The sequence below is a fragment of the Astatotilapia calliptera genome, chromosome 12, assembly GCF_900246225.1.
Source record: "Astatotilapia calliptera chromosome 12, fAstCal1.2, whole genome shotgun sequence".
Lineage (NCBI taxonomy): Eukaryota > Metazoa > Chordata > Actinopteri > Cichliformes > Cichlidae > Astatotilapia > Astatotilapia calliptera.
The window spans coordinates 22595047-22621243 of record NC_039313.1 but is presented as its reverse complement, the minus strand read 5'-3'; the positions used below and the strand labels follow the sequence as shown (position 1 = coordinate 22621243).

Below are 26197 nucleotides of genomic sequence, written 5' to 3'. Positions count from 1 at the left end.
TGTCATGCTGTTTCTCCACTACTGCACTGGAAAAATGGACTCAAATCCTTACCGTCTGTCAACTCCACAGCGTGGCATGTCTTTTAACACTTCTGAAGCCTTTGAGTGAGAAGTGTGAGAGTGGAGGAGGATGATGATGATGGAGAAGAAGAAGAAGGAGACCATGACTCTTGGTTTTATTTGGCGACACTTTTTGTTCTACAACAAAGAAGCCAAGGCTGCGCCATGAACTGTAAACCATGTGCATAAAGTACCAAAAGAGAAGAAGAAGAGGGGGACACACACATGCGCCACACACAGAGGAGAGAGTGACAAGCTGAATGAAAGATCGGGGAAGCAAGACAAGCAGGAGAGGGAGGGAATGGAGGTTTTAGTAGCTGTGGGTATTCAAAGCACAGTGTTCACAGTAAGAGAGTGACTTACTGAACAGGGTGTCTGTTTCTGTGCCTCTCAGTCAGCTTTAAGCAGCTCTGCGCAATGCTCAACAGGAACCCTGCACTCCTGAGACTCTTGCTTGTCTCTTCGTTTTTCCTTGTGTGGTCGCCTTTTTTTTTAACCTCTCTCCACCTGCCTAGCTGTCATCTCCTCTCCCCACCTCTCCTCCTTGTTGTTATTTCATCTCTTTCACCCGGATCTGAATATTGTACTCCCTGACCCCCTCCTCCTCCCTCTCCCTCTCTCTTTCTCTCTCCCTCTCTCCTTCTATTGCCTTGTTTCCCTATTTTTCACTCTCTCTCTCTCTCTCCCTGCGAGGAGGGAAAACAGCATCAACGGCTGAGCCACAGTAACAGCACATGCAACAGGGTGCAGGCAGCACCTTCTGCTTCACCACCTTCCTCTCTGACTCTCGCTCCCTGCCAGAGGAAAGACACAGAGAAGAGAAAGAAGAGCACAGGAGTGAAGCCGTGCAGGTGAAGATCTGTTGCGCAACAGATCAGAAGAAGAGAGAGAAAAAAGTGACATTAACAGGGAGACAGGAGTCAGACATTTACCCAGTCTTAAGACTTAAGGAAAAAGGGGGCAACAGAGGGAGACAGGGGCTGTTCAGTGGGTAGTTGAGAATGAAGTGAAGATGCCACCTGTGGCACTAGTTTGAATCAAGAACAGCCTCCTCTAGTCTGCGTGGCTGCCGTACTTGCCACATCTGTTGACTACATTTTTAACACTAATGGCTTCCAAGAAGAAGTGGGCAGAGCGGAGGGAGTTAAGACGGGAGCGGCCGTTCTCCACCCGGGATGATTCATCTGTTGCATCCGGGACATCTGGGCCAGGACGTCCCACCACCAGGGGGCGTTTCTCAGAGTCGTGGAAGAGGCTCAGCTCCAGAGGGGGGTCCACCAAGAGGGGGGTACTCAACTCTCAGCAGCCACCGGTAAGATGTTTCGAGGCCCCCGCTACTGGTTCCCCAAAGATTAATCGATGATCTGGGTGCTGGGAGGGGAAATGGGACAGGAAAGGCTGCTGTTAAGCACCTGTGAGAGATCAGGAGGTAATTGGGGTAAAGGAATTTGTAAGACTAATTTAACCAATCAAATGTACCAGTTTAGTAGTTTAGTACGAAACTGGTACATTTTAGCAGACTTTTTATACTTCTTGAGTGGTAAAAAACATTTAGCGTTTAGGTAGGTTGCTGTTTTTGCCACAGAGTAGTTGTTTTTTTAGCTTTATAGTCTGCCATCACCTGTTACCTTGGAAACCACATGCAGCAGTCAGAATAGCTTTATTATATTCATATTGACTTTATTGTATACACATACTCTAAATCACACAAACATATAAGATCACTTACTGGTTATGGCTTAAAGCTGCCACTTTTTTCTTTAACTTTACTGGCAGTCTTCTGTAGGAGCACCACAGTGTCGTGTCTACCAAAGACTAATGGTGATTAAGGTGCCTGCGTTTCCTGCACATAATTAGCAAAAGGTCCAAAGGACCAGCCCGTAAAAACCCAGAATACCCAGTGGATGTGTAATGGGATGAAGGAAAAGAACTGCACATGCAATAGTGATTGAAACAAATGAAATAACTTACCTTGTGTATTGAACCAAACAAGAGACCAGCCTTGAGGACAGTGCCATTTGGAAGTTTTTGCATTTTTTTAAAAACAGGTATCAGCTTTATGACTCTAAAAACAGATATTTTAATCTTGGTAACACTTTATAATAACCCTCAGCAACCAATTTTAGCAAATATTTCTCTCACAGTGAAATCAGTTTTCTTGCTCTACTTGCAGATTATGTGTATAAATGTATACACTATATTAGAGAATCTGTTAACATTATGTAGATGAATATTAATGTTTATGTGGCTCACTTGTCAAGGCTGTGAACCTGCAGAAGAGCTTGTGTGATTCTGTGCGAAACCAATGGGTTGAATGACAGCAGCATTTGGGAATGATAATGGACTCAGTAATTAAATTTTTTTTCTTTTATAGAGTTACAATCACATTTGGAAATCATTATTCTGGATTGTATTATATTACACAAGCTTAGGATCAAGTAACAATACTGATGGTTATTAAACAGCTTTATTATTTCACTGTTTCCTCACAGCAAACTGTTTGCTAAATCTGAATTATCCATCAACAACATATTAACGATGGCGACTACAAAGTGTAATCTCCATCTTAATAGCCTCTTCGGAAATGGCCTACGCATAATACAATATTCCTGTGGATTAGCATTACTTTACAATTTATGAATAATCCAGGAGACAGAATTAAACTATTAGCACTTGCTTGTAAATATATCGGAAGTTTAGATGAATCACTGAAATTCAGACTCTTACTGTTCTCTACTCTTCATTTCTTATTTCCATTTTTCTGCTTGTCTTCTTGTTCCGCTTCAAAGTGCCAGGATGCTTGTGTACTCCTTCTTATGGCAGCATCTGTCAAGCTAGTGGGAAAAATCTTCTCCATAGTCACTGCAGCAGTGATGAAACCTCTGGGTAATATGATTCTTAGGGATGCGGTTCACACTATTTTCCGAAATACAGATCTTCTTTGATGTCTATGGATTTAGATGAGACCAGCTAAAGCCATCGGTTAGCCGAACTATCGCACTTAGCCAATCTGTGGCGTGATTTGGCAGCAGTTCCTGCAGTTGGAGATGTGCAGGGGACAGTGATATGCACAGATGGAGATACTAGATCTGTTTCCAGTTTCTCACTTGTGCTCCAGTAACCAGTACGATTTAATATTGCACACAAAAAAACTCAAAGGAAATGGAGCTTTTATTTATTTATTTTTTAGCCACATGGACTTAAAGGTAGTGAGCAGCTAGTTTTGTTCCACGTGGGCTTAGAGATCATCTGAATATATGGAAAAAGCTCATTTCATAACATTAAAGCCATTATATATTCTCCTGATTGCGTTTCATGTGCACAGCATTAGCTTCTCTTGGTCATTTGGGATTTGAGTTGCTTGGATATGAACCTCTGTGTCATACTACACTGCAACACCACTGCTAGTGTCACATCATTAGTCATCCATAATGGCTGCTGTAGGTGTGTGTGTGTGTTTGTATGCCTTTTTATAGAGCAAGTGAGTGATCCTGTGTGTGACTAACTAAATGAGTGGGACAGACAGTGAAGAATAGAAATAGTGATAGATGAAGAATTACTCACCTAACATCCAATATTTTGTAATTATTCTGAATGGATGAAAGACGGGAGGATTAGAGGCCAGGGAAGACCAGGAGAATGAGGCATTTAAAAAAAAAAATTCACCACAGTATTGTGGATTTAAGTGTATTTCTTGAAATCTCGAGTAAATGTCTGCATACTAAATGGAAAAAAAAAACCTTACAAAAAAGGCGAATAAGGCAACCAGCTGCAAAGCCTTTATCAAACTAAGAGATGACATCGTCTGCCAACTTAGGTTAAGAAGTTCAGTCAAAGTGCTTTCATGAGCCTGTCAAATGTAATATTCCTGCTCAGGCTTTCCAGTCTGCTTAAGTTAAAATGACTTATGCTATTAAGTTACAGACTTTTTAAATACTTCTTATTTCAGCTTGTAACCAAGTGTTTGGAGTGTTACTTTTATGCTTATTTTTTAACGTATTACCCATAGAAGTTAATTTGTTCCAGATATTACATTACTTTTCCATTTCTTTTGTGTTATGTATTTAAGTATAACCTCAAAGTTGACTGCACAAACAGCACAGTGCATTTCGTTACGATACTACAAGTTGATCCTTCCTTTTACTTGTTGTAAATCAAACTGTGGCTTCTTGGTTGGGGTCAGCATACACTTAGTTTAACCATCACCCTGTGCCTAGATTATTATTATTTTATTTTTTTGCATAGAAATCGAAATGTAATATATTGCCTTTGCAGATGCAGATGAGACATTAGATGTATTGGTATATGTTTCTAGCATGGGTACAGTTTTCGATTTGTGGTCACATTGTTGTTCTTTTTCACAGCTCTTAGAATCCTCAGACATTTTTCTCCTATTTTCTGCACAAATGATCACTGCCACCTTTTCTTCACATCAATCTATCGAACTCATCCAGTTCATGTGCTGGAGGCTATTTGGGCTGTCATGGTGAAAGGGAGGGTACACCCAAACACAGAAAGACAGACACCCATTCATGCCAAAATTCAAAATATGGCCAGTTGAGAATCATGAGTTAACCTAAGACGGATTTGTTTGCAAGAACTTAGTGAGCCCACTAGTGCAAATTCCACACCAGAAAGACCCCAGGTGATCAGTAGATCTGAATACTTCTTGCTGTGAGCCAACAGTGATAACCACCTCACCACTGCGTTGCTTTTATTCACATAATAATGGATTGGATTTATATAGTGCTTTTCAAGGCACCCAAAGCGCTTTACAATGCCACTATTCATTCACTCTCACATTCACACACTGGTGGAGGTAAGCTACGGTTGTAGCCACAGCTGCCCTGGGGCAGACTGACAGAAGCGAGGCTGCCATATCGCGCCATCGGCCCCTCTGGCCAACACCAGTAGGCGGTAGGGTAAAGTGTCTTGCCCAAGGACACAACGACCAGGACAGAGAGCCCGGGGATCGAACCGGCGACCTTCCGGTTACAGATACGCTTCCCAACCCCCTGAGCCACGGTCGCCTTACATAGAACTGTAAGAAATAAAACAAAACAAAAAAACAATAAAGGAACACATTTTGAATCTCATATCTTTCAAAAGTATTTCTAAAAATACTGATGCGAGCCTGTGCTACCCCTCAGCCTCCTGGAAGATGCCCCTTTGGTATAAAGTTGAAAATCCTACATTGTTTAATTCTCAAGTTATTGGATTCACAAACGTGTCCACACCACCCACTGACTATCTGCCCGCCTGGCCGGCTGACAACAATACCCCGTCAACCTTTTACAGCTGAGGGGTAAAAATGGCTAATAATTGCTTTAGAGGTGAGACTGTAAATTTGGTAGTTAGGTTGGTGCAAAACTAAATATAACATACTTTAAAAAAAAAAAAAGAAATATTTCTGATTTTTAATTTGCTGGCAACAGTTTCATTTAACAAAGAAGGTACTGACTCTTTAGGTTCAGCACAGGCCACGCCCACATATGATTTGTGATCTACACCAGCGGTCTCAAACTCATTACGATGCATTCTCTTTATACAGACAAATATATTCTAAAAAAGTTGACATCCATCTAAAAATAGATCGATTATGAGAAACCTGTTTAATATAAACATTAATTCTCCACAGTTTCCACATTGGTCAGTCTACTGTCATTACAAAGGCTTCCATAACACAAAGGAACTTGCTTAACCATCATACTTCAAGCTAAGGCCATACCATACCATACACTTTATTTAAAAATCACTTATTTATAAAGGGCTAATCAAAGTCCTGTACAATATCATATATGTATAAAAGACAAACACAGGCCAAGTAAAAGAAGAAGTTAAAAAATAACAGAGGATATAAAAAGTAAGCTAAGAGCAACATCTCACGGTTTTGGCCTTGGGTAATGCTGCTTTCAGTAAGAGGGCTATAAAAGTGATGATAATTCAGCCTGATGCTAGTATGAAAACAACTGTTTAGCAATCCCTTCATGATGTGATCTCAGTCATTTGCAACACAGTGTCAAGTGAAGCGCCAAATATAGCGAGCCAAAGTCCAAAAATGATACTAACTTTCTTAACGTCCTTTCTTCTGGATCTGTACGTATTTATGTTAGTGAAACATGCATGCTTATGTTTATGCGTATGGCTAAAAAAGTGAGTGCAGCGTGTTATGTTGTCTGGCTGTAGCAGGTTCAAACTACAGCTTCTGCTCAGCTTTATAAATTCTCATTATATAATTGCAGAGAGAGCCAGCAGGCACGCAATCAGAACCCAGAAACTATGATAATTGAAGTGCAGCTGCTAATTAATATTATTGATCACACCTGCACCAGCACCAAAAACATGTCTGAGCAGTATCCACCGATGCCTTTCTATAAATAAAGCTACATATTGGGTGTTTATACTCATCGATGCACTTTAAGCCTGCACTTTAAAGATTGCTGCAGCCACTTTTTTAATGTGCATATGTTTGGTGGCTTCATCACCATATGTTAAATTATGCATTCATGCTGCATTTGTTGCAAATGGTTCGGTACAAGCTCCTCTCCTCTTTCACAGAAAAAGACTTGATACAGTTGGAGTTGTTACTTTGTATCTAGCCCAGCTTTTCACAGCCACACAAATTTCACACCAAATTAAGTTTGGAGCTATCGCTTAAATTTCCCTATGCACAAGTCTGTAGAGATTAAGTGTGTGATACACTGTTTCTCTCAATTTGGGTCTTTCTTTATTGCCATGCAAATGCCCTGCAGTTCACGAAGCCATCTGTGGATCATAGAGACCGTCTGCTCGGTAAGGCTAGAGAAGTCCCACATCTCTTTTAAAGGTCCACGGGGATGGTTTTTTTCCTCAGGTTTCCCATATCTGTGTGATGTCTGTTTGAGCGTAGCTTCTGTGTATTTTAATATGTGAACCGTGTGAGAATATATGAAGAGTCTCCTTTTGAGGATATGGCAATTTGAGATGGGATGGTAGTGTCAAAGCCTCTCAGCTTGTACCGTCACTATCAAGCTTTGGTTGTAATGAGCCTCATCTCATGCCACAGTGGGACCATGCTGTCTGTAAAACAGATATTACCCCCCTCCCTTGATCACCCTTGCCCCCGGAGCATGACATCAAAAGCTCCCAGAGCTCATTTGACTCTTTTTCTTATAGGTCTTTAGCTGCTCTGATGGGACACATTGGTGCTTACTATGTTTTTCTGGAGATTTATTTGATGTTAAGAAATAGAAAAAAAGAAAAAGAAAGTTACACCAAACATCAGATAGCTTTTTAAATGGAAACCTGGCAGCTTTGGTCACAGCAGGAAACTGTTTTAGTGCAAAAGACCTACTACATTTTTCCATGAGTCACTCTGTCGTCTGTATATACTCTGTATATATCCCAGCTTCTAGCAAATCATTTTTTCACACAAAACTGGTACATAATGATGTAAGTTAAGATTTTATTTTCTATTTTTTTCCCGTAATTTAAGCATTGATGTAAAAGCAAACACAGGTCGATCACGCAGCCTCAGTTGGGGTAACCGAACTTACATCACTGTAAAAATGTCCTGCTTGCATACAACAGTCATGCGAACAAATCAAGTTCTTCACGTGTTTGTAGGAGAAACAGATGCAGATTTTGATGTTCCCATCTCTATGCTTCATGTTTTAATTTGTCTCATTCAGCTTCTACCATCCTAACCGTGTAGTTCAAAGTCCTCACTTGAAACCTCGCTGTTTTATTCTTTTCATTTAATGGTTCGTGCTGTGCCATTCTCTCTCTCTCTGCACTCATACTAGTTGACTGTATTTCACAATGGGTTATAAAAAAAGTTGCATCTGGTAATTCTCTACAGCTATTTCTGCTGCTATTTCCCTCCAGGCTTTTTTTTATTGTTATTTTGCTGCAGTGTTGGGCACAGGGTCTGCCTGTGCCCAACACTGCTTTTGCATAGAAATCACCCAACAAATAACCTGCATGATAATCTGCCGGATAAGATATGTGATCATGACTGGCTCCAGCATCCAGGCCTCCGGGCCCTCAGTCAGCAGTCTGGTCACTGGGGAGGCGACACATGCAAGGAATCTGAATCAAGGCAGGAAGTGTATGCTAGGCAATTAAAAAAATCCTCTCATGTTATCTCCTGTGGTTGCTTGGCAAGAATTTAAGCAAATTTTACATTAGCTGTTTCATTCATGGGCCTATGAGTCCTTCAATGTGCATGAATATGGATAATCGCCTCACAGAACTAAAAAGGTACGGCTAACTGCTTAGCATTGCTAACTGTGGTAGATGCTTTTACAAAAGCTTTTTATGGAAGCTTTTTTCCACCAAAAAAACAAAACAAAACAAAAAAAAAAGACATTCATAGCTGAAATTTCATGGCAATAAATAAAATTTCAAGAAACTAACTTTAGCTGAGCGACTTGGGACGCTCTGTGAAGCTTACTTACCGGGAAGCATAAGGCATCAGTTGGGGGTGGAGTTTTGTCGCCATCCTGCTAGGTGGGTGGCCGCTCTGCCTAACTCGAGAACAGGGCAACATAGGATGTTGAAATTCATACCATAGGTGCATCTACTAAAAACCTTTGACATATTCCAATCTCAGTGACCTTGAACTCAAAGTCAAGGTCAGAGGTCAACTTTTGCATAAAACAAATTATTTCCTAAAATTTTGTTGCTTTTTTAGTAAAGTTTTATGATAAAAGTTAGAAATTCCACTTTTAGGTTAAGGTTTAATCACTTGCACTGAAAGTGCCCGATTTCTTTTTATATGTTCACATTTCCCTTTTTTAAATTTTAAAAGTATCTTCATAAGAGGTTACAGAGTTTAACCATACAAAGTTTTTGAGACCACTGTTACTAACAGCTTCACTGCTTCATTAAATTCTTTTGGAAAAGAGTAAATGTTCACCAAATAGCTCCACATCACAGTTGTGTTAGCAGTATTTCAGGCTTATTTTTTTTTAATGCTTCACCTTCTGCTTGTGTTGGATTCTCATTAAAATTAAGTCAAGTATAATAATGCTTCTGAGGCAGAGGTCATAAAAGAGGGAAAGCTTTCACAGTTCCTATGGAAACAGTGCGTTTTTTTTAAGCAGTGCTTTAGAACAAAAGTCTCTGTCTCACAAACTTCTTTGTGTTTTCTGCTCCATTGCACAAACACTCAAAATATTAAAAATAAGATCAGACGTCAGGTTAGTGCTGTTTGCCTCTTCAAGCTATTTTTACAGTTAAAGACAGACACTTAACGATTAAATGCAAATAGCTGTATTTTTGACATTGATTGGAAACACGTTCAGTTTTATACTGTTAGCTGTTTGGATCCAAAACTCAATGAGAGAGTAAAAGCTTTGATTACCTTCTTAAACATTTCAAGTTTTGAGTGATTATGTGATTTTTTTGCAACTTTTTTGCTAAAGGTGGTCAGTCTTTCTCCTGCTTTGCATAAAACGTCTCATTTTTACCTACATTTGCATCCTAGGTACAGTTTTCTGGTATTGATTCTAATATCGCTGGGAGGCTCTTACTGATTTTTTTAGGGCATGATGTGTTTTTTTTATTTTATATTCATAAATAAGATGCACTTTTTATTTTGTCTTGGCTCTCCTGGGCTCACTTTAAGTGTTGTCATGTTTTTGAGAGTCCTAATCTTCTTTTTACTAATGTAACAAAGAAGATTCAGCCTTCAGGTTATGATGCTGTGTGAGTGTCGCAAAGACATCATGATGAAAAGAAGAGCTACGTAGCTCTCTTTGCTGACTGAATACACTGTCTGGTTATATTAAGTTATAAATGATGCAAACCATCTCAATTGGCTGCTTGTGAATCTGATATGTGCCTTATCTTGCAACTTTGTTTTGTGCTTTCATGGTTTGTGCTTTGAAGTTCTCTCAGTGTAGCTGTTCAATAAGTGCAGGTGATTAACAAAATGTGACACTCATGCAAAATCAATTGAGCAAATATTTTAGTGCTGTGGTGATACTAGTGCCCCCTTGTGGCTCCTACAGTGAAAGAAAGAGATTAAAAGACCACTCAGCAGACAATTATTTGACATTTATTTTCCTAACTACTTTTGTAATTGTGTGAGATATTGGCTTTATTTGATTGGAAGGCTAACAATAGCTGATTCACTGACATGCGTGGGCGATGTGGTGGGTTACCACTGCAAGGTAGTGCTAAGACCAAGTGTGAAGAAGGATGATTTGTGCAGATGTTCTGGTAATGGCAATTGCATTTGCACCCTGTTGTTGTCTCAGCAACACTTTTTGTTGCTTCTGGTCACTTAACACGCTTCTTGTTTTTCCAAGCTTCTGACCTTTCCATTTTCAATGCTAACCCGAGCTAGCAGCATTCTTAATTTCATTCCAGAAAACAGGTTTTAATAAATTACTATTCATGTTATGCATAATGTATAGTACCCCTGCTCTATATTGGCAGATACCCAGTATTTTTTAAATTCTTTTCATAGAAGTGTTTCATTCTAGCACAGTAAGGTGAGAACCACGGCTTCTTTGTAAACCACTGGCCTATTGTAGTACAACTCATGTTAATTAAATAGAAATTACACAGCAAAGGGAAGGGGGAAATGAGGCGGCCATCTGGAGAAAGGCTAGTGGGTGGCAGATGGACAGAGACAGATGTGGGAAATGTGAAAACATCAGTCCCCACACCACTCTCAAACCGGCATAGTCTGGCAACAAGTTGCTGACTGGGAATTAGCTGTCAAGCAGCCCTGCTTTGTACACAAAATTTAAACAGAAGTAAAACATCCTCTTGTTGATGAAGGAATCATTAATTTAAAAAACAATGACAAGAACAACAACCTGTTCTTGTAATGCAATAATAGATTTAAATTTAAGTAGTCCATCACGTTCATAAGCACCTCTTACTCAGTCTGTGCTGTTCTTGCTACCTCTGAAGCTGTCCTTTTCTTTCATAACCACGTTCTCTTGTTTGTTTGTTTGTTTTTTAGATATTATTATTTTTATTTTTTCCAAAACTCACGAGTCTCACATGTTAAGATTTTGAAATGGGAAAACTTCAACTGAAAGATCAGATCCTTTTTTAAGCTAATTTACACTCTTTAGACCTAGAACATGACATAAACACAATAAAGGACCTACTCACTCCTCTTTGATGTTTTCCGTCTCGTCATTCCCGTCCTCATCATCACCTGCCTAAATAAATAAATAAATGGACAGGATGAGATGGCACCCTGTGGTGAGATCTCACCAGCTGTCACTGCACCATAAGATGACCTTGTGAAGATCTACGTAGCTCATAGGCTATATAATGCCAGAACTGGGGAAAGAAAGGTCATGAGGAGCCCAGCCCACCAAGAAAATGACGTGCTTATCTTTTAAAGTTTTATTTTAGAGTCCATCTAAATTGAAAATCTGAAACAACTGAGTAATTGGTTTATTTTGGTAAGTGTCATAGCATGTTTGAGACCTTCGTTTCACTTTCTGTTAGCGGCAGTCATGAATCAGAAGAATCCCGAGGCTGGGCTGCTGGCATGCCAGCGCAGCTAAGTCCTCAACGTTTTAATCTGCTTAACACACTTTTCAGTGGCAGACCAGTAGTACAAATAAGCTGGTTATTTGATGGCAGGGAAGGTGTGTATGTGTGTGTGTGTGTGGAGGGTGTTGACTGACATCCATAGCAACAGTAGCATGGAAACAGCCTAAAGTATCATGTGGAGTTTGTTTAAGAAGTGAACACTGTGGGAGGTGTCAGATAGTGGGAGAACGTGCTGCGGAGACAAAGCATCTTTTGGGAGGATAAAAGCAGTTATTTGTACGTGATTGTGTCCGTGTGTGTACGTGAGACAGAGGAGGAGAGGGAGTTTGTGACACAGATGGAGCTTTAAGTGCCAGAGGATTGAGTAGGCAGGCAGGGTAAATTTTGAAACATCTCAAAGTGTTTGGTCTTACAAATAAAAGTTGAACATTTAACGACTTTTTTATTTTGTTTCATTTTTTTTGAACTGCCTCTGTGCCTCTGACAGCTGTGGCAGTGTTTTCAACTTGTTTACTGTGAGTATGTCTGCTAAATGAATGTGGAAATGACCATAACTCTAATTACAATGTGGAGCGGGATATAAAACCTGATTTAAAAAATAAAAAGATAAAAGTTGTTTACTTTTGGCATCATATATGCCTCAATCCTGAGCGTGGAGACTGTGCAAGTCTCACCGCACCACAACACAGTTTATGAAAACAGTGAGCCAGTATCTGCACGTTCACTCAAATAACAAGTCAGGGTTTGCTTATGTTTCCCAGAGGTGGGAGTCTCGCCGTGTTGCAGACTTCTTGAAGATGGCTTCTTCCGTGTATAAGGTGGATGTAGCTTCTGATACAGAAAAAACCTTGCACCTGCAGTTTTTCAACTGCCAAAAGGGGTCGACTCTTCTATTTGAAGTCCAGCTGTGGAGAAATGCATTAAAAAAAACCTAATTTCTAGTTTTCCAAGCCAAAACATATCTCCATGTGGACATTATGACTCTGTTCCAGTCACAAAGACGGTCATGTAGGATGGATTTTAGGGCAGGCTTAGCTTGTGATTGACATGTCACAAACCAGCGTTTATTCTTCGATTTTGCAGTCAGACTCCTCTTCCTTCACTCCTCACCCCTCATGTGCTATTTGAAAAGAGGAACATGGTGATGTCAAAAACTCTCATCTCGAGGCTTCATCACAAAAAAACCCACATTGTTAACAAACATCATGGCTGCATCCATCGTTTAAATGGCGATAGCACAATATTCTGCAGAAATACCTTCACTGCCATTATTGAACTATTGAATTGAATGAGATATTTCTATATACTGCAACGTCATCAGTCATTTTTCTTTTTCTTTTTTATATTTAAACAACTAAAATATCCATACAAAAAGAATGAAAGAAGAAAAAGAAATGAAAAGAAAAAGACGCAAAACAGGAAACAATAAATAAATAAATAGAAGATACATAAGGAAAAAGAAAAAGGAAAGAAAAATAAATAAATAAAAATGAATAAATAAATAAATAAATTTTAAAAAATGTAGATCTTTTGTTTCCATTAATATAACTAATATTTCTAGTAGTTAACAAAGTCAAAATCTAAAGCAAAAGCAAAAACTGGCCAGCGTTTTTTAATGTAGTCCATCCATTTCTTCCATCGTGATACAAACAGGTCCCTCTGTAATTACAAGTCTGTAATCTGGTTGCTGTCACACACATTTTGGAGGTGTGGTGAGACCCTTTTGTTGAAGTGTGTCTCTGGAGATCTTCTCCCTGGAAACCATTCAGAAGGATGATGTGAATGGTGAACTTTTCGGGGCAGGGAATTGAAAGGGCAAAAATGAACTGCTGCCATGGATAGAAAAAGAGAGGGAGAAGAAAAGCAAGATGACAGGGTATGATAAGGTTGCATGGCATACTATTGTTGCTGTGTCAGTGATTCCTCAACTCTCCTTGATGAGGCAATGACCGCGGTGGGCACGACGCACACTATCTGCATGTTTGGAGAGATTATATGTGTGGAAGCTGCCTGATTGAAGGCGTATCCTGACCTCAAAAACTCTCATTTCGATTGCTTCAGTTTGACTCGAGTTGAGTCTTTGTTATGCAGCCCGCCAAGGTCCTCTGAACTATAAGTGAGTTTGCCTGCACTGTCTGCTTTTGTCTAGATAAATTGCTATAAATAGAAAACAGGAGCTGACAGATTTTATTTTTTTTTGTAGATAAAATACCACACCATACACCACGGAGGGCTTCTCATTTATCGCAGTCTTCTAAATGCCATGCAGACAAGAACACATGCCTGGGTGACAAGGAAAATATGTGATCAGAAGTCATCAAAATTGTAGCTTTAATAGGGCTTTTATTTATCGCTTCTTCTTCCTCACTGATCCACCCATCAACTCCTCACTGCTCTTTTCTCTCCATTTGATTTTACAGAGACGTGGAGGTGTTATGGCACTTCAGTAATACTTTCTGCAAAGCTTTTGGATCATCCTTGACATTTACTGTGAAAGAGCACTGTGAATTAGATTGGGGAGATCGTTTTCAGGTTACTTTGTCTATACTTTGTGCAGCTTGCCTTTAAGGCTTGTGCAGTAGAGTGGCAGAAATTCAGAAGTGAAATAACTGGCGCATGCACAGCTTCACGCTGAAACAGAAAGAAATGAAGCAAAAGAAAAAGGAAAAAAAATGTTAAAAACATTAAAAAGGCACGCGACCTCAAAATTACTGAAATAATTAATCAGATACACTTGTGATTGTTATTATTAGTGCAGGATAGAGTAAAGGCATGCTTAAACACAAGGCATTGTGACTTGCCAAAGCAATATATAGCCTCTTAAAAATGAACATGCTTTGAGTTGCTCCCCTTATGGATTTGTCAGATTACTGGCATGGGTCCTGATCAAAGCTTTTTTAAACCCGCCTCTAAGCAGCCTCGCTCTGAATTCCTTCCGCTAATTTATCCTCGCTGAGACAGAGGAGGAGAGGAACAGAAGTGGAGCAAGAGAGGCAGACAGAAGTGTTTCAGAGATGCTCAGTCATGCCTCGGCAAAAACAGCTTCCATTAGCGCCCAGCTCATATTAGATTAGAGTTTTTCTGAATGCTGAAAGAAATTATAAGTCTTAATTTTTCATTTCCATTCCTCTTTTTAGAGAAATCATTAGTGTTTTTTTAATGGGTTAGGGTGCCATGTATTGATTTGATGAACAGGGCCTGACAGACAGTGAAATCTCTGCTGGCCTCTTGGTCTTAATTTTTTTTTTTTTTTTTGCATATTTGTCACATTTGCATGTTTTAGATCATCAAATTTCAATATCTGATAAAGATCATATTAATGTGATTGGCCAGTCATATTATGTGGTCATACTATAAATAGTAGCTGGTATCTGGGTTTGATCAGTTTGATCGGGCAATGCCGTTTCTGAGAAAAACAAAACAAAACAAAAAACAGCCAATTGGAAGCTTCTGCGGCTACAGCCTGTAATCACACCTGTTTACCACCGAGTGAAATAACTGAACTTATGGGCCAAAATAATAACATACCAGTAATCCATAGAGAGGAGGCTTCTGAAGAAAGAATCCAGAGGCAATCTCTACAAAAGCACGACTCAGCCAATTCAGACCCAGGCAGCAGGACATGACTCCTACCTGTAAAAGCTATGGAAGTCAGGTGAGGGATGCTAAGCTAGCAGCTACTATTTACAGTGTGACTATACAATCCGATTGGCCATCAACCAGCAATTAGCAATGCAACATTAAATCAAATATTCATTCTGCTACACATGGAAGAGTGGTGAACTTTCCCAGGAGTGGCCAGCCTACCAAAATTACTCCAAGAGCGTATTGGCGACTCATCGAGAAGGTCACAAAAGAATGCAGAACAACATGTACAGAACTGCAGGCCTCACTTGCCTCAGTTAAGGTCAAAGTTCATGATTCAATAAACAGAAAAAGAGACTGGGCAAAAAAAAGGTAAAATCCACAGCTGACCAAAAGGAACACAAAGGCCTCACGCCCCCCCCCCCCCCCCAAGAAAAGAAATATCAATGATCCTCAAGATCAAATACTGCATTTTGCGTGTACTCGGGTTATTTTTGTCTAATATTAAAAAAAATTTAAAGCCTGTAAGTGCGACAAAATATGCAGAAAAATACAGAATCAGGATCGATCAAACACTTTTTCACAGCACTGTACATTTTAGCCCTGACTGTCAGCATTCAAGCTTTCTCCCAGAATTTGAAGGTAGAAGTGATACCCCTCTGGCAAACACATAAACCCAAACAAATAAAAAGCACTTTGATAAAACTGGTAAAGTGCAACCTTTAAACCAACCTCAGCCATTTTTAGGTTAAAATGTTAGTGTAGGTGTTGATTATCAGACCAACTTGAGGCTGGCCTTTGAACAGAATTGCAGCTTTGAGTTTGAGTTTGATTGGTAGAGCTGCTTTATGTGACTTTGTTCTATTTCTGGACATTTCAAAGAGTTTTTCTGATTAATTACCCAGTAAATGTACAGTGGGATCAATCAGTCATCACTGCCTGCTGTGGGTCACACATCTCATCTTGTTATCAGTGTACAAAGTAGCTAACTGTTTAAACATTCACCCTATTTAGACTTCGCCGTGTGATGTTTGCCTCTGCTGATTATCCCTGATGCTTAGGATTATATTTAATGGAACTATAATCATTTCTCATGACATTTGCTGGAATATTTCCTCCATAATATGCTCCAGGAAGCATCGGTGTAATTGGTATGCTGACATCGATAAAGTTAAATAGCACGTATTCAGGCTACGTAAAGCATCTAATAAAACGGTTGCCAAATCTAGAATTAGGAAAACATATAATAGGGAGCTCTGTCTTTTTTTATGTAAATGTGGATGTATTTTTTTTATGTAAATTTTGTCATCTTTGATTTAGGATCTGTTGATCTGAAACCCGTGTTGCACCCTCGCTTTGAACTGTGGCTTTGAAGCTATTCAGTCTGATGCCATGAGTCTGGGCTTTGAGGCTGAGTGTATCCTCCTATGTATCTCCTGGTTTAGCGGTGCTTGTGGCAATAATGATTGCGATAAAAGCCATTACCAGGGGCCCCGGGCCCACTGGGCTGCAGGTCTAGCTTTATTACTCTGACCCATAGGATGGTAATTACGCTATGTCTATGTTGCTACGGCAACGTGGAGGTTCTCCACAGCTAATGCAAAATTTATGTCAGGGGAGTGTGGCATTTTGTGTTTATACACATTGTTGCAGGCAAGCGTTGAGTCTTGTATGTGAGCATGTGTGTCACTTCTGAGAGCTCATTTCAAAGACAGAGGCAAAATGCAGGAAGTTGACCCATTATTTGTAGTGTCCATTATTTCACCTCACTGGTTCCAGCCACACAGCTGGGTACTAATGCCTGATTTTAGGCTGGGCTGGAAACATTTCAAACAACAAACCACATCAGATGCTCTCAGATTCCTGAACTAAATGGATCCGAGCACCCGGGGTGAATCATTTCATCAAAGTCTGCTTATATTACAGCGGTTTTTGGATTAGTTTCATAAACTATGGCTTCTGTGATATACTGAATGAAATTACAATATCTGTTACATACAGCTCTGAAAATCTTTCAGGCTGTAAAAGTTTTGCTAAAAGTTTCTCAACTTGATCCTGGATTGAATTGACGAATCAAAAGCCACAGAGAGTGCTGCAGAATGAGGCTTCAGGTTTAAGACAGCAGACTATTCCACAGCACTGGGGTGCAATGAGTGACTGTTCATTATAGTGGCTCCTGACACTGAGCCGTGTCTGCATTGCTCTGTTGACTCAGAAGATTAGATCAGCAAGCACTAAGGCTAATCTGGCATTTATAGATTTCTCTGAGCCTGCATTCGTGTGTGTGTGTGTGTGTGTGTGTGTGTGTATGTATATGTGTGTGCACTAGCTCTCCTTTGAGCACTGAGCTGACGGGGACTTGTGGGCTTCAGGTATTACCAGATGGGCCGATCTGTTGTCTCGAGATGAGTGTGTCCCTTTAAAGAGAGAGAGGAAACACCAGATCACCTATGATACAAACAGATGTTGCAGATGGATCCTCCTCGCTCAGGTTCTCATGTGCACAAAGCGACCTTCTATTTTCTTACCTGCTGTTTTCTTTTCGTGATCTGACTGCAGCAAAAAGACCAGAGACTTTATGTTTTTGGGTTGCCCATATGTCCCATTTGTGTGACTGTGATATCTCTTATCACTGTGAAGGAGTTTCTTCAGATTTGGTGCAAATGTTCACTCGGGCTCAAGGAGAAACTGAGTACATGGTGGCTGAGAACAAGATATTTTTTGGGCGTTACTCATGGAGAATTACACTAACTCACATTTATTACGTGTAATAAAAACAATAAAAAAATATTTTATGAAATCTGTTAAGAACGTGTTCAAAAGTAAAAATTATATTATTATTTTTTAGGTAAATAACAAACATAATTGACATTTTTAGACCCAAATATGATCCGACACAGTGGAAGTCAGAAATTAATCAAACGTTACATTAATAAAATTCATTTTTTCTGTTCAGTAATGCAAGTGTTTGGCATCTAAATCAATGATTTTCAATTTTTAGTATTAAAAATATCATTTCGGTTAAAGAGGTTGCACACACATGGTATATTAACCATTCCAGAAACATAAAAAATTATTTTAGTAATTAACAATAATTTTAATTTAGAGCAGCTGTGGCATAAGACTTCTAGTGTGTGCTGGGCTAATAAATTTGGTAGGACTGAAAATTTCTAACTCTGGTGTTGTCACAGGAATAAATGGCGTTAATTTATATTTGAGTTTGTTTTTAGATGATGTAGCCCAGCATAAGGCCACAGGTTTCCAGTATGATGCAATGTCCTTTAAACGGGCCACAATGACTCCACCATAGCCCAGATAACCTCTGACATACAGCAGGTCCTAATATAACTCTGATGCACATCACATGTTGACGTTGCATGTCTTTCATTGTAAAGCTTCCATCATTTCCCACCAATTTCAGAAACTTTTAGTTTAAACACTTTTAGCTTTTGCATGAGAAAAAACTGTGATACACCTGCGGTTTGCAGTTTCTCTGCATTCAGCAAGAAGTTGGAAGCCCTGCCAGTTTAAACTAGGAGTGACAGTCTGCTGCACCACTATGAAAAAAAGTCTCAAAAATTCCTTTCACATACACCAAAATAAGTGGTCACACAATATTTCCACCCATTGTATTTAATTATATTATGCCTTTAAATGCTATTTTTTTTATTTGTACCCCTAAAAGAGTTAAAGATAGGGACTATAAAACGAGGTTGTTAAACACCAAAAAAAAAAACCCCACAGGTAATAACCTTCCTAGACTATTTTAACAGATTGAGATGAAAATTTATGATAGTTTGAATCCCTTCAGTGGCTTTTATGCATCCATATTATGCATAAGAGCTCTCTATATGTGAAATAAGTGTCTCTCTGCCATGCCCTCTCTGGTTTCTGTCCATTACCCATTTTATTCGCTCTTTGCTTTTATACTTTCCTCTCTAATTCTCCCTCAGAGGGGCTGCAGAGAAGTTCTCTCACCATGTTCTTTGTCACACTTGTCTGCTTCATCGAACGTTAAAAAACTCCCCCAGATCTACTTTTTGAGAAACTTGAAGCTTAACGCTAGACATTTTTAGCTCTGGGCTAGAATTTGATGTTTTTCATTGATTTATCGTGGAGTTTTTTTAACAGGTCTTCACCATATATTCAGTCTTCCTATACTCACTGCCCTCTGTGTAAAACTCTGACAGCGTGAAATCCCTAAAAACCTTAAACCACAAGAGCACAAACAAAAGCATATTTGGTTTACTGATGTACTTCCTATATTGAACTAGTGCTGAAAGGAAGATGTTGTATTGTTCATAGCCCCATGCTAGATTTTGGTCAAATTGAGCTGTGGTACATGACGAAAGCAGGGAGGATTTCAGATCAGTCAGATGACAATGATGCCTGTGTCCCTGGGTTAATACAACATTTTTGCCAGGCAGATGCTTTTGATATACCAAGCACTTAAAAGAGGGTGAAAGCAACACAGAAGTAATCTGCTCTGCATATGAATGCCTCAAGCATGTGATGCATCAGATATACAGAATAGTCTTAGACAAAACATTCGGTCACATCATACACATTCTCACTGAACATGCTGCCTGCTTTAATTTAATTGCCATATCTCTTGTGAACTCTTTTTTTTAACCTTTACACACATGAAGTGACTGCTGTGGAATAAGGAATCACCTTAGTTGTGTTTTGGTATATCATAGTTTAAAAGGCTTTTGGGAGGATCTTGTCACCATCTTCCTTGTAGCTTCTAATTAGTGCTTGCGCCGATCATTTAATGAAAGCCAAATTAACGAAAGACATTGTGTTGTCGTTTTATGCACTGGAGGCTATAGACAATTTTTCCTCCTCTGTATTTAAAAGTAGTGGAAAGAAATCTGCACTGAGTCTCCTGAAAGTGTATGCAGTTTAGCATATATTTGACAATGCTTGTTTGTATAAGCGATTTCAGCAAACTTTCACAACAACTAAAAAAAAATAAAATGAATGTCTCATCCAGGGATGCTTTACAGTGAAAACTGTGAAAGTTGGCTGCTATGCAAGAAGAAATTAATCATGTGCGTTTGGCGTATCGTGCATTGAAAAGCTGCTTTTCTTTTTGGCACACTTGATATGACACAATGCAGTGCAGCTACGGTGATATAAATTAAAGAATGCATTTAATGTACTGAGTGTAAGATGCAATATCTCACCCATAAACCTAATGATGCTTGTCCCTATTCTGCAAGTATGTAGTCGTGAGAGATTTTGTCTTTTTACTACATTCTATTATGGGTAATGTCAAATGCCACATAAATTATTTCTACTGCAGAGAAAAGAGGATTGACTCTCGCTGTTCCTCTTTTACTAACTCACAGCATGCAGCAATGTGCGCTAAACTAAAAGGCTGAATTTACCTCGAGCAGCGACTGTTTAAGTTCTTTGCACCTCTCAACTCCATCATTAATTGCTTTATTCCATCTTTTCCCATAGTTTTCGCTTCATTCCCATACAGTTTTCAACAATGGATTTTGTATTGCATCCCTGTCATACAGTGGGGCAAAAAAGTATTTAGTCAGCCACCGATTGTGCAAGTTCCCCCACTTAAAATGATGACAGAGGTCAGTAATTTGCACCAGAGGTACACTTCAACTGTGAGAGACAGAATGTGAAAAGAAAATCCATGAATCCACATGGTAGGATTTGTAAAGAATTTATTCGTAAATTAGGGTGGAAAATAAGTATTTGGTCACCCCAAACAAGGAAAATCTCTGGCTCTCACAGACCTGTAAAGTCTTCTGTAAGAAGCTTTTCTGTCCCCCACTCGTTACCTGTATGAATGGCACCTGTTTGAACTCATCATCTGTATAAAAGACACCTGTCCACAGCCTCAAACAGTCAGACTCCAAACTCCGCCATGGCCAAGACCAAAGAGCTTTCGAAGGACACCAGGAAAAGTATTGTAGACCTGCACCAGACTGGGAAGAGTGAATCTACAATAGGCAAGCAGCTTGGTGTGAAAAAATCAACTGTGGGAGCAATCATCAGAAAATGGAAGACATACAAGACCACTGATAATCTCCCTCGATCTGGGGCTCCACGCAAGATCTCATCCCGTGGGGTCAAAATGATCATGAGAACGGTGAGCAAAGATCCCAGAACCACACGGGGGGACCTGGTGAATGACCTGCAGAGAGCTGGGACCAAAGTAACAAAGGTTGCCATCAGTAACACACTACAACGGCAGGGAATCAAATCCCGCAGTGCCAGACGTGTTCCGCTGCTGAAGCCAGTGCATGTCCAGGCCCGTCTGAAGTTTGCCAGAGAGCACATGGATGATACAGCAGAGGATTGGGAGAATGTCATGTGGTCAGATGAAACCAAAGTAGAACTTTTTGGTATAAACTCAACTCGTCGTGTTTGGAGGAAGAAGAATACTGAGTTGCATCCCAAGAACACCATACCTACTGTGAAGCATGGGGGTGGAAACATCATGCTATGGGGCTGTTTTTCTGCCAAGGGGACAGGACGACTGATCCGTGTTAAGGACAGAATGAATGGGGCCATGTATCGTGAGATTTTGAGCCAAAACCTCCTTCCATCAGTGAGAACTTTGAAGATGAAACGAGGCTGGGTCTTCCAACATGACAATGATCCAAAACACACCGCCTGGGCAACAAAGGAGTGGCTCCGTAAGAAGCATTTGAAAGTCCTGGAGTGGCCTAGCCAGTCTCCAGACCTCAACCCCATAGAAAATCTGTGGCGGGAGTTGAAAGTCCGTGTTGCTCGGCGACAGCCCCAAAACATCACTGCTCTCAAGAAGATCTGCATGGAGGAATGGGCCAAAATACCAACTACTGTGTGTGCGAAACCTAGTAAACGTTTGACCTCTGTTATTGCCAACAAAGGTTATGTTACAAAGTATTGAGTTGTATTTTTGTTATTGACCAAATACTTATTTTCCACCCTGATTTACGAATAAATTCTTTACAAATCCTACCATGTGGATTCATGGATTTTTTTTTCACATTCTGTCTCTCACAGTTGAAGTGTACCTCTGGTGCAAATTACTGACCTCTGTCATCATTTTAAGTGGGGGAACTTGCACAATTGGTGGCTGACTAAATACTTTTTTGCCCCACTGTATCTATTTATCCATTCACTCCCACCTTCATAAAGGTTGCTAGTTTGACCACCCACTTCTGTCTTTTTTGCATCCATTTATCCAGTTCAGGGTCACATAATGCAAAAATCACAGCTTAGTGCATTTAGAAAGAAAGAAAGTGTACTTTATTGATCCCCGTGGGGAAATTCCTCTCTGCATTTAACTCATTCACTCAGTGAAGCAGTGGGCAGCCAGTGGGCGCCGGGGAGCAGTGTGTAAGGACGGTACCTTGCTCAGGGGTACCGAACCCCCGACCTTCCGATCATGGGGCCACCACTCTACCTACTGAGCTATCTCTGCCTTAGGCATGTAGACATCATCAAGACGAAGTTTGTTTTAATGCTTGGTATCAAAAGTGGGAAGACTGTCATTTGAATGTGGTATTAGATGGGCTGAAAGCATGGATCCATCCCGTCAATGTCAATGGTTGTTGATGGTGTAAGGGGGTGGGGGAGATTTTCCTCACACACTTTTCGCCTCTTACCAGTATGCCACAGCTTACCTGAATATTATTGCTGACCATTTCCTTCCCTTTATGATCAAAGTATATCCATCTTCTGATGACTGCCTCTAGCAGGGTAACACACCATGTCACAAAGCTCAGATCATCTCAAACTGGTTTCTTGAACTTGACAATGAGTGCACTCTACTCAAATGGCCTCCACAGTCAGCAGGTCTCAAACCAATAGAGCAGCTTTGGGATGTGCAGCCAAACATTATGGTGTTATTCAATCCTGGAAGAACATGAATTGGACAATAGCTTCTGCAGTAAGTTAAAAAAGAACAAGAAAAAAAAGGCTTGTTTTCAGTAGCCAGAATGAGCATGCTATTAAACAAGAGCGAATTTTGGAGGCACCTTGCTAATCAAGCTAGCATTAGCTGCTAATTTAATTTGTGACTGCACACAATTTATCTCATTTTTATGAGCAAATTTGACTTGTTGTTGCTGTGATGAAAAGAATTTAAAGTTTGATGAGTCATTTTAAGAACAGAAAGCTGAGCTACTTTTGATATTTACCAGTTTTATGACACTTCTGAGGACTCTCCTCAGATAAAGATTCATGTTCAGGTAAATTGGTTTTGGCAGGTGCTGTCCATAAGCTGATGAATCTAAATAATAAACGGGATCTTTGTTGACCTGAAATAGCATTATGCTAAGCTGTGATAAGGCGGTTGCTACCTGAACAGTCCCTACAGGTCATTATTTTTAATCAGTGCCATCTTCTCACTCTGTTACCTCTGGCTTATCCGATAATGTTTATCAACAGCCGTTTGGACCTGCCAATAATATTTAGCAGCACTGCTCGAGGCCTAAATACCAGAGATGAAATATGCAGCGCTGATTTTAGGGGATGTGAAGACAGATATGCAACGCATTTTGAGTCAGCTAATATCAGTTTAAGAGGGCTAGTAACCTTAGAAAACACCTACAGTAGAGTGTGAATATTTAAGTGACTGGCTCGTGAGTGATGGTTGGTGGAGAATGGAGAATTTCCCCCAAATGTGGAGAAAAGAATACATTTTGAGAGCAGTGGTGTGAATGTGTGTGAGCTTGTGTACGTGCGGTTCCATCCCACAGGCTAATAATCATTGCTTCTCTCCAGATGGAGGAGTGTACCCAACTCAGCAGAAGTCTTCCTGCCTCTTCGGGGCAAAGACAGTGGGGGGGTAGTGTGTGTGTGTGTGTGTGTGTGTGTGCATATAATGTGAAATACTGAACTGTCATTTACTGAAAATCCTCCAGGACATGAGTATCTCACGGAGAAGAAGGATGGGAAGCCAAATTAGAAAGTGGCTTTGTTAACACATACCTTCAGTTAACAGTGCCTTAATGTGCACATCTTTATTGTGAGTCCAGTACGATATATAATTTGTTGCCATCATTGATCCAGAACTGAACTGCGACCCTCATTTTCTGTCCTCACAGAGAAAGAAAGCTGCTGCAACAAGAAGTGAGATCCTGTTTTGCCTCATCTTTGCATAAATACAATCACAGTTATCGTAGTTAGTTGGTTAATATTAGGAGAGGATGCTTTTTCCCAGTATTATAGTTTGTAACTGTATTACAGTTTCAGTTCTAAAACCTGGAAGACCAAGTAAAACTGAGACAAACCTTAAGAAGAAAGTAAATGTCCTTAATTTATTCCAGCCTTCATGCTAACCTTTCAGTTTTCTGTTCTGGTTTGGCTCAAGCGGGATCTTTATAGAATAAAGTTCAATGGTAGATTGAACAAGAGGGACACAGTCGTACAATCTACGCTTTGTTTGAACATGATGATGGTGGTATTGTTTATATGCACTCATCTTCATGCACTCCACCTCGAAGCCTCTTGAGTCTGTGCATCACTGTGCATTGTGATTTCTGAGAGGTTTTTGTTTACTTACTCACCACTGCAGCTCATATGAAAAAGTGGTACGCTTCCCTCTGTTTATTTACTGCACAGATTGTGTGGTTACTTTTTCTCCTTGCTTGAATATAAATACAGAACTAACAACATACAGCTTTATATCTTATTCACACGGAACCTGGAAAAGGTGGATTTTAATACTTTTGCTGCATATAAATTGATCAAGCCACAAAAAAATCTTTTACAAGTTGGTAACTGCGTAAATCTGCAACTGCTCTTTGAACATGCCTCGCTTGAACAAGATCTCAATGAGCACTTTAAAAGCACTTTAAAGTAATTATATTGATAATAACATGCAGGAGCTGAAGTGTATTGCCATTAATCCCCTGACTTCAGTTACATAATGTTTTATAGAAGAAAGTACCTCTACAAACATTATGCAAAGCTATCTCATTCACTGAGCAACATTTATTGATATTCACTCCTTTTACAAGCACTTTTTGCACGATACCAGCACAAAGGATTTATTTTTCCAGTGTGTGACGAGCAGCTCTGGGCTTTGGCTGAATGACAGGTGGAAATGGGCTTCTCTCACACTCCTGTCACAGTGCTGACCGGTGATGTCAAAAGGGCTACCTGTGGCAGAGATGTCCCTGAGAATAAATGGGTTACAGAACACCCACTCAGTGCTATTACTACCACTGCTTGTGGGTTGTGATGAAATGATTCAATCAGCAGTGCACTCACATTTACCCATGCTTGCTTATACATAATACCACCTAAAATCACATCTACAAGCGCTAAAACGCGATGATTTAGGCTGGTACATTAGTCATGCTGTGTCTACAGAGCAGCATCTGATGATAGTATATTGTGTTATTTCTATATATAAAAAAGAAACCGTGCTGACCTCAGTTTCAACTTCTCTGGAGATAAGTTACCTCATAAAACTCCTATATCGTGCTAAATCTGAAAATGTGAGTGATATTTATTGTTTGCCTTCACAATCTGATACAAGCGCTCAGTGCTGAAGGACTTAAGTGATTCACAGTAAATTGCCTTCTTCGTCTTGCCAAGTTAAGTTCCCACTGGGAGAAATGAATCACTGCGAGAGAATTAAATCTCGTCTTGTCTGGTCCTCTCCTGTGCCAGAGCTATAATACCTTTTTAACGTCACGATAATTAGTGTAGCCATGCAGAATTAGAGGATGAAACAAACAAGACGCTCTCTGTTGTGTGTGTTGAACAACTGCCCTCTTTTGGTAGCACTGTGCACTCTCCCTTTATCTTCAGAAAGATAAGACTCAACTTCCTCCTCCTAGCATCCTTAGATGTTTAGTAATTAAAAAGAGGTCTTGTTTTGTTGCAGTAAAGTAGCAGACATTTTCAGCGGTTCAGTTGAGTTAGGGGAGTACAAGTGATGTGTTTGGATGCTGGGTATGAGATGGGTATTGTGCATTAGAAGGTTGCCATCTAGAGGCAGGATACAGACAGTGCATGGGTCTGAACTCAGCTGTGTTGGTTGAATCATTTCATGAGATGAGATGAAGAAGCG

General features: G+C 39.9%; 1 protein-coding gene across 8 annotated transcripts in view; it reads left to right on the top strand.

The window, feature by feature from the left end:
* Window positions 1–763: 763 nt before the first annotated feature.
* trpm3 (transient receptor potential cation channel, subfamily M, member 3) overlaps window positions 764–26197 on the top strand; it is a 147990-nt gene continuing 122556 nt past the window's right edge. For 7 of the 8 annotated variants that reach the window (XM_026187103.1, XM_026187093.1, XM_026187099.1 and 4 more), the window contains exon 1: window positions 765–1372. In XM_026187103.1, the coding sequence (XP_026042888.1) occupies window positions 1169–1372 (204 nt within the window). In that variant the 5' untranslated portion in view covers window positions 765–1168. Of the gene's footprint in view, window positions 1373–26197 lie in introns of all 8 variants that reach the window. The other variant, XM_026187092.1, reaches the window with a different exon arrangement.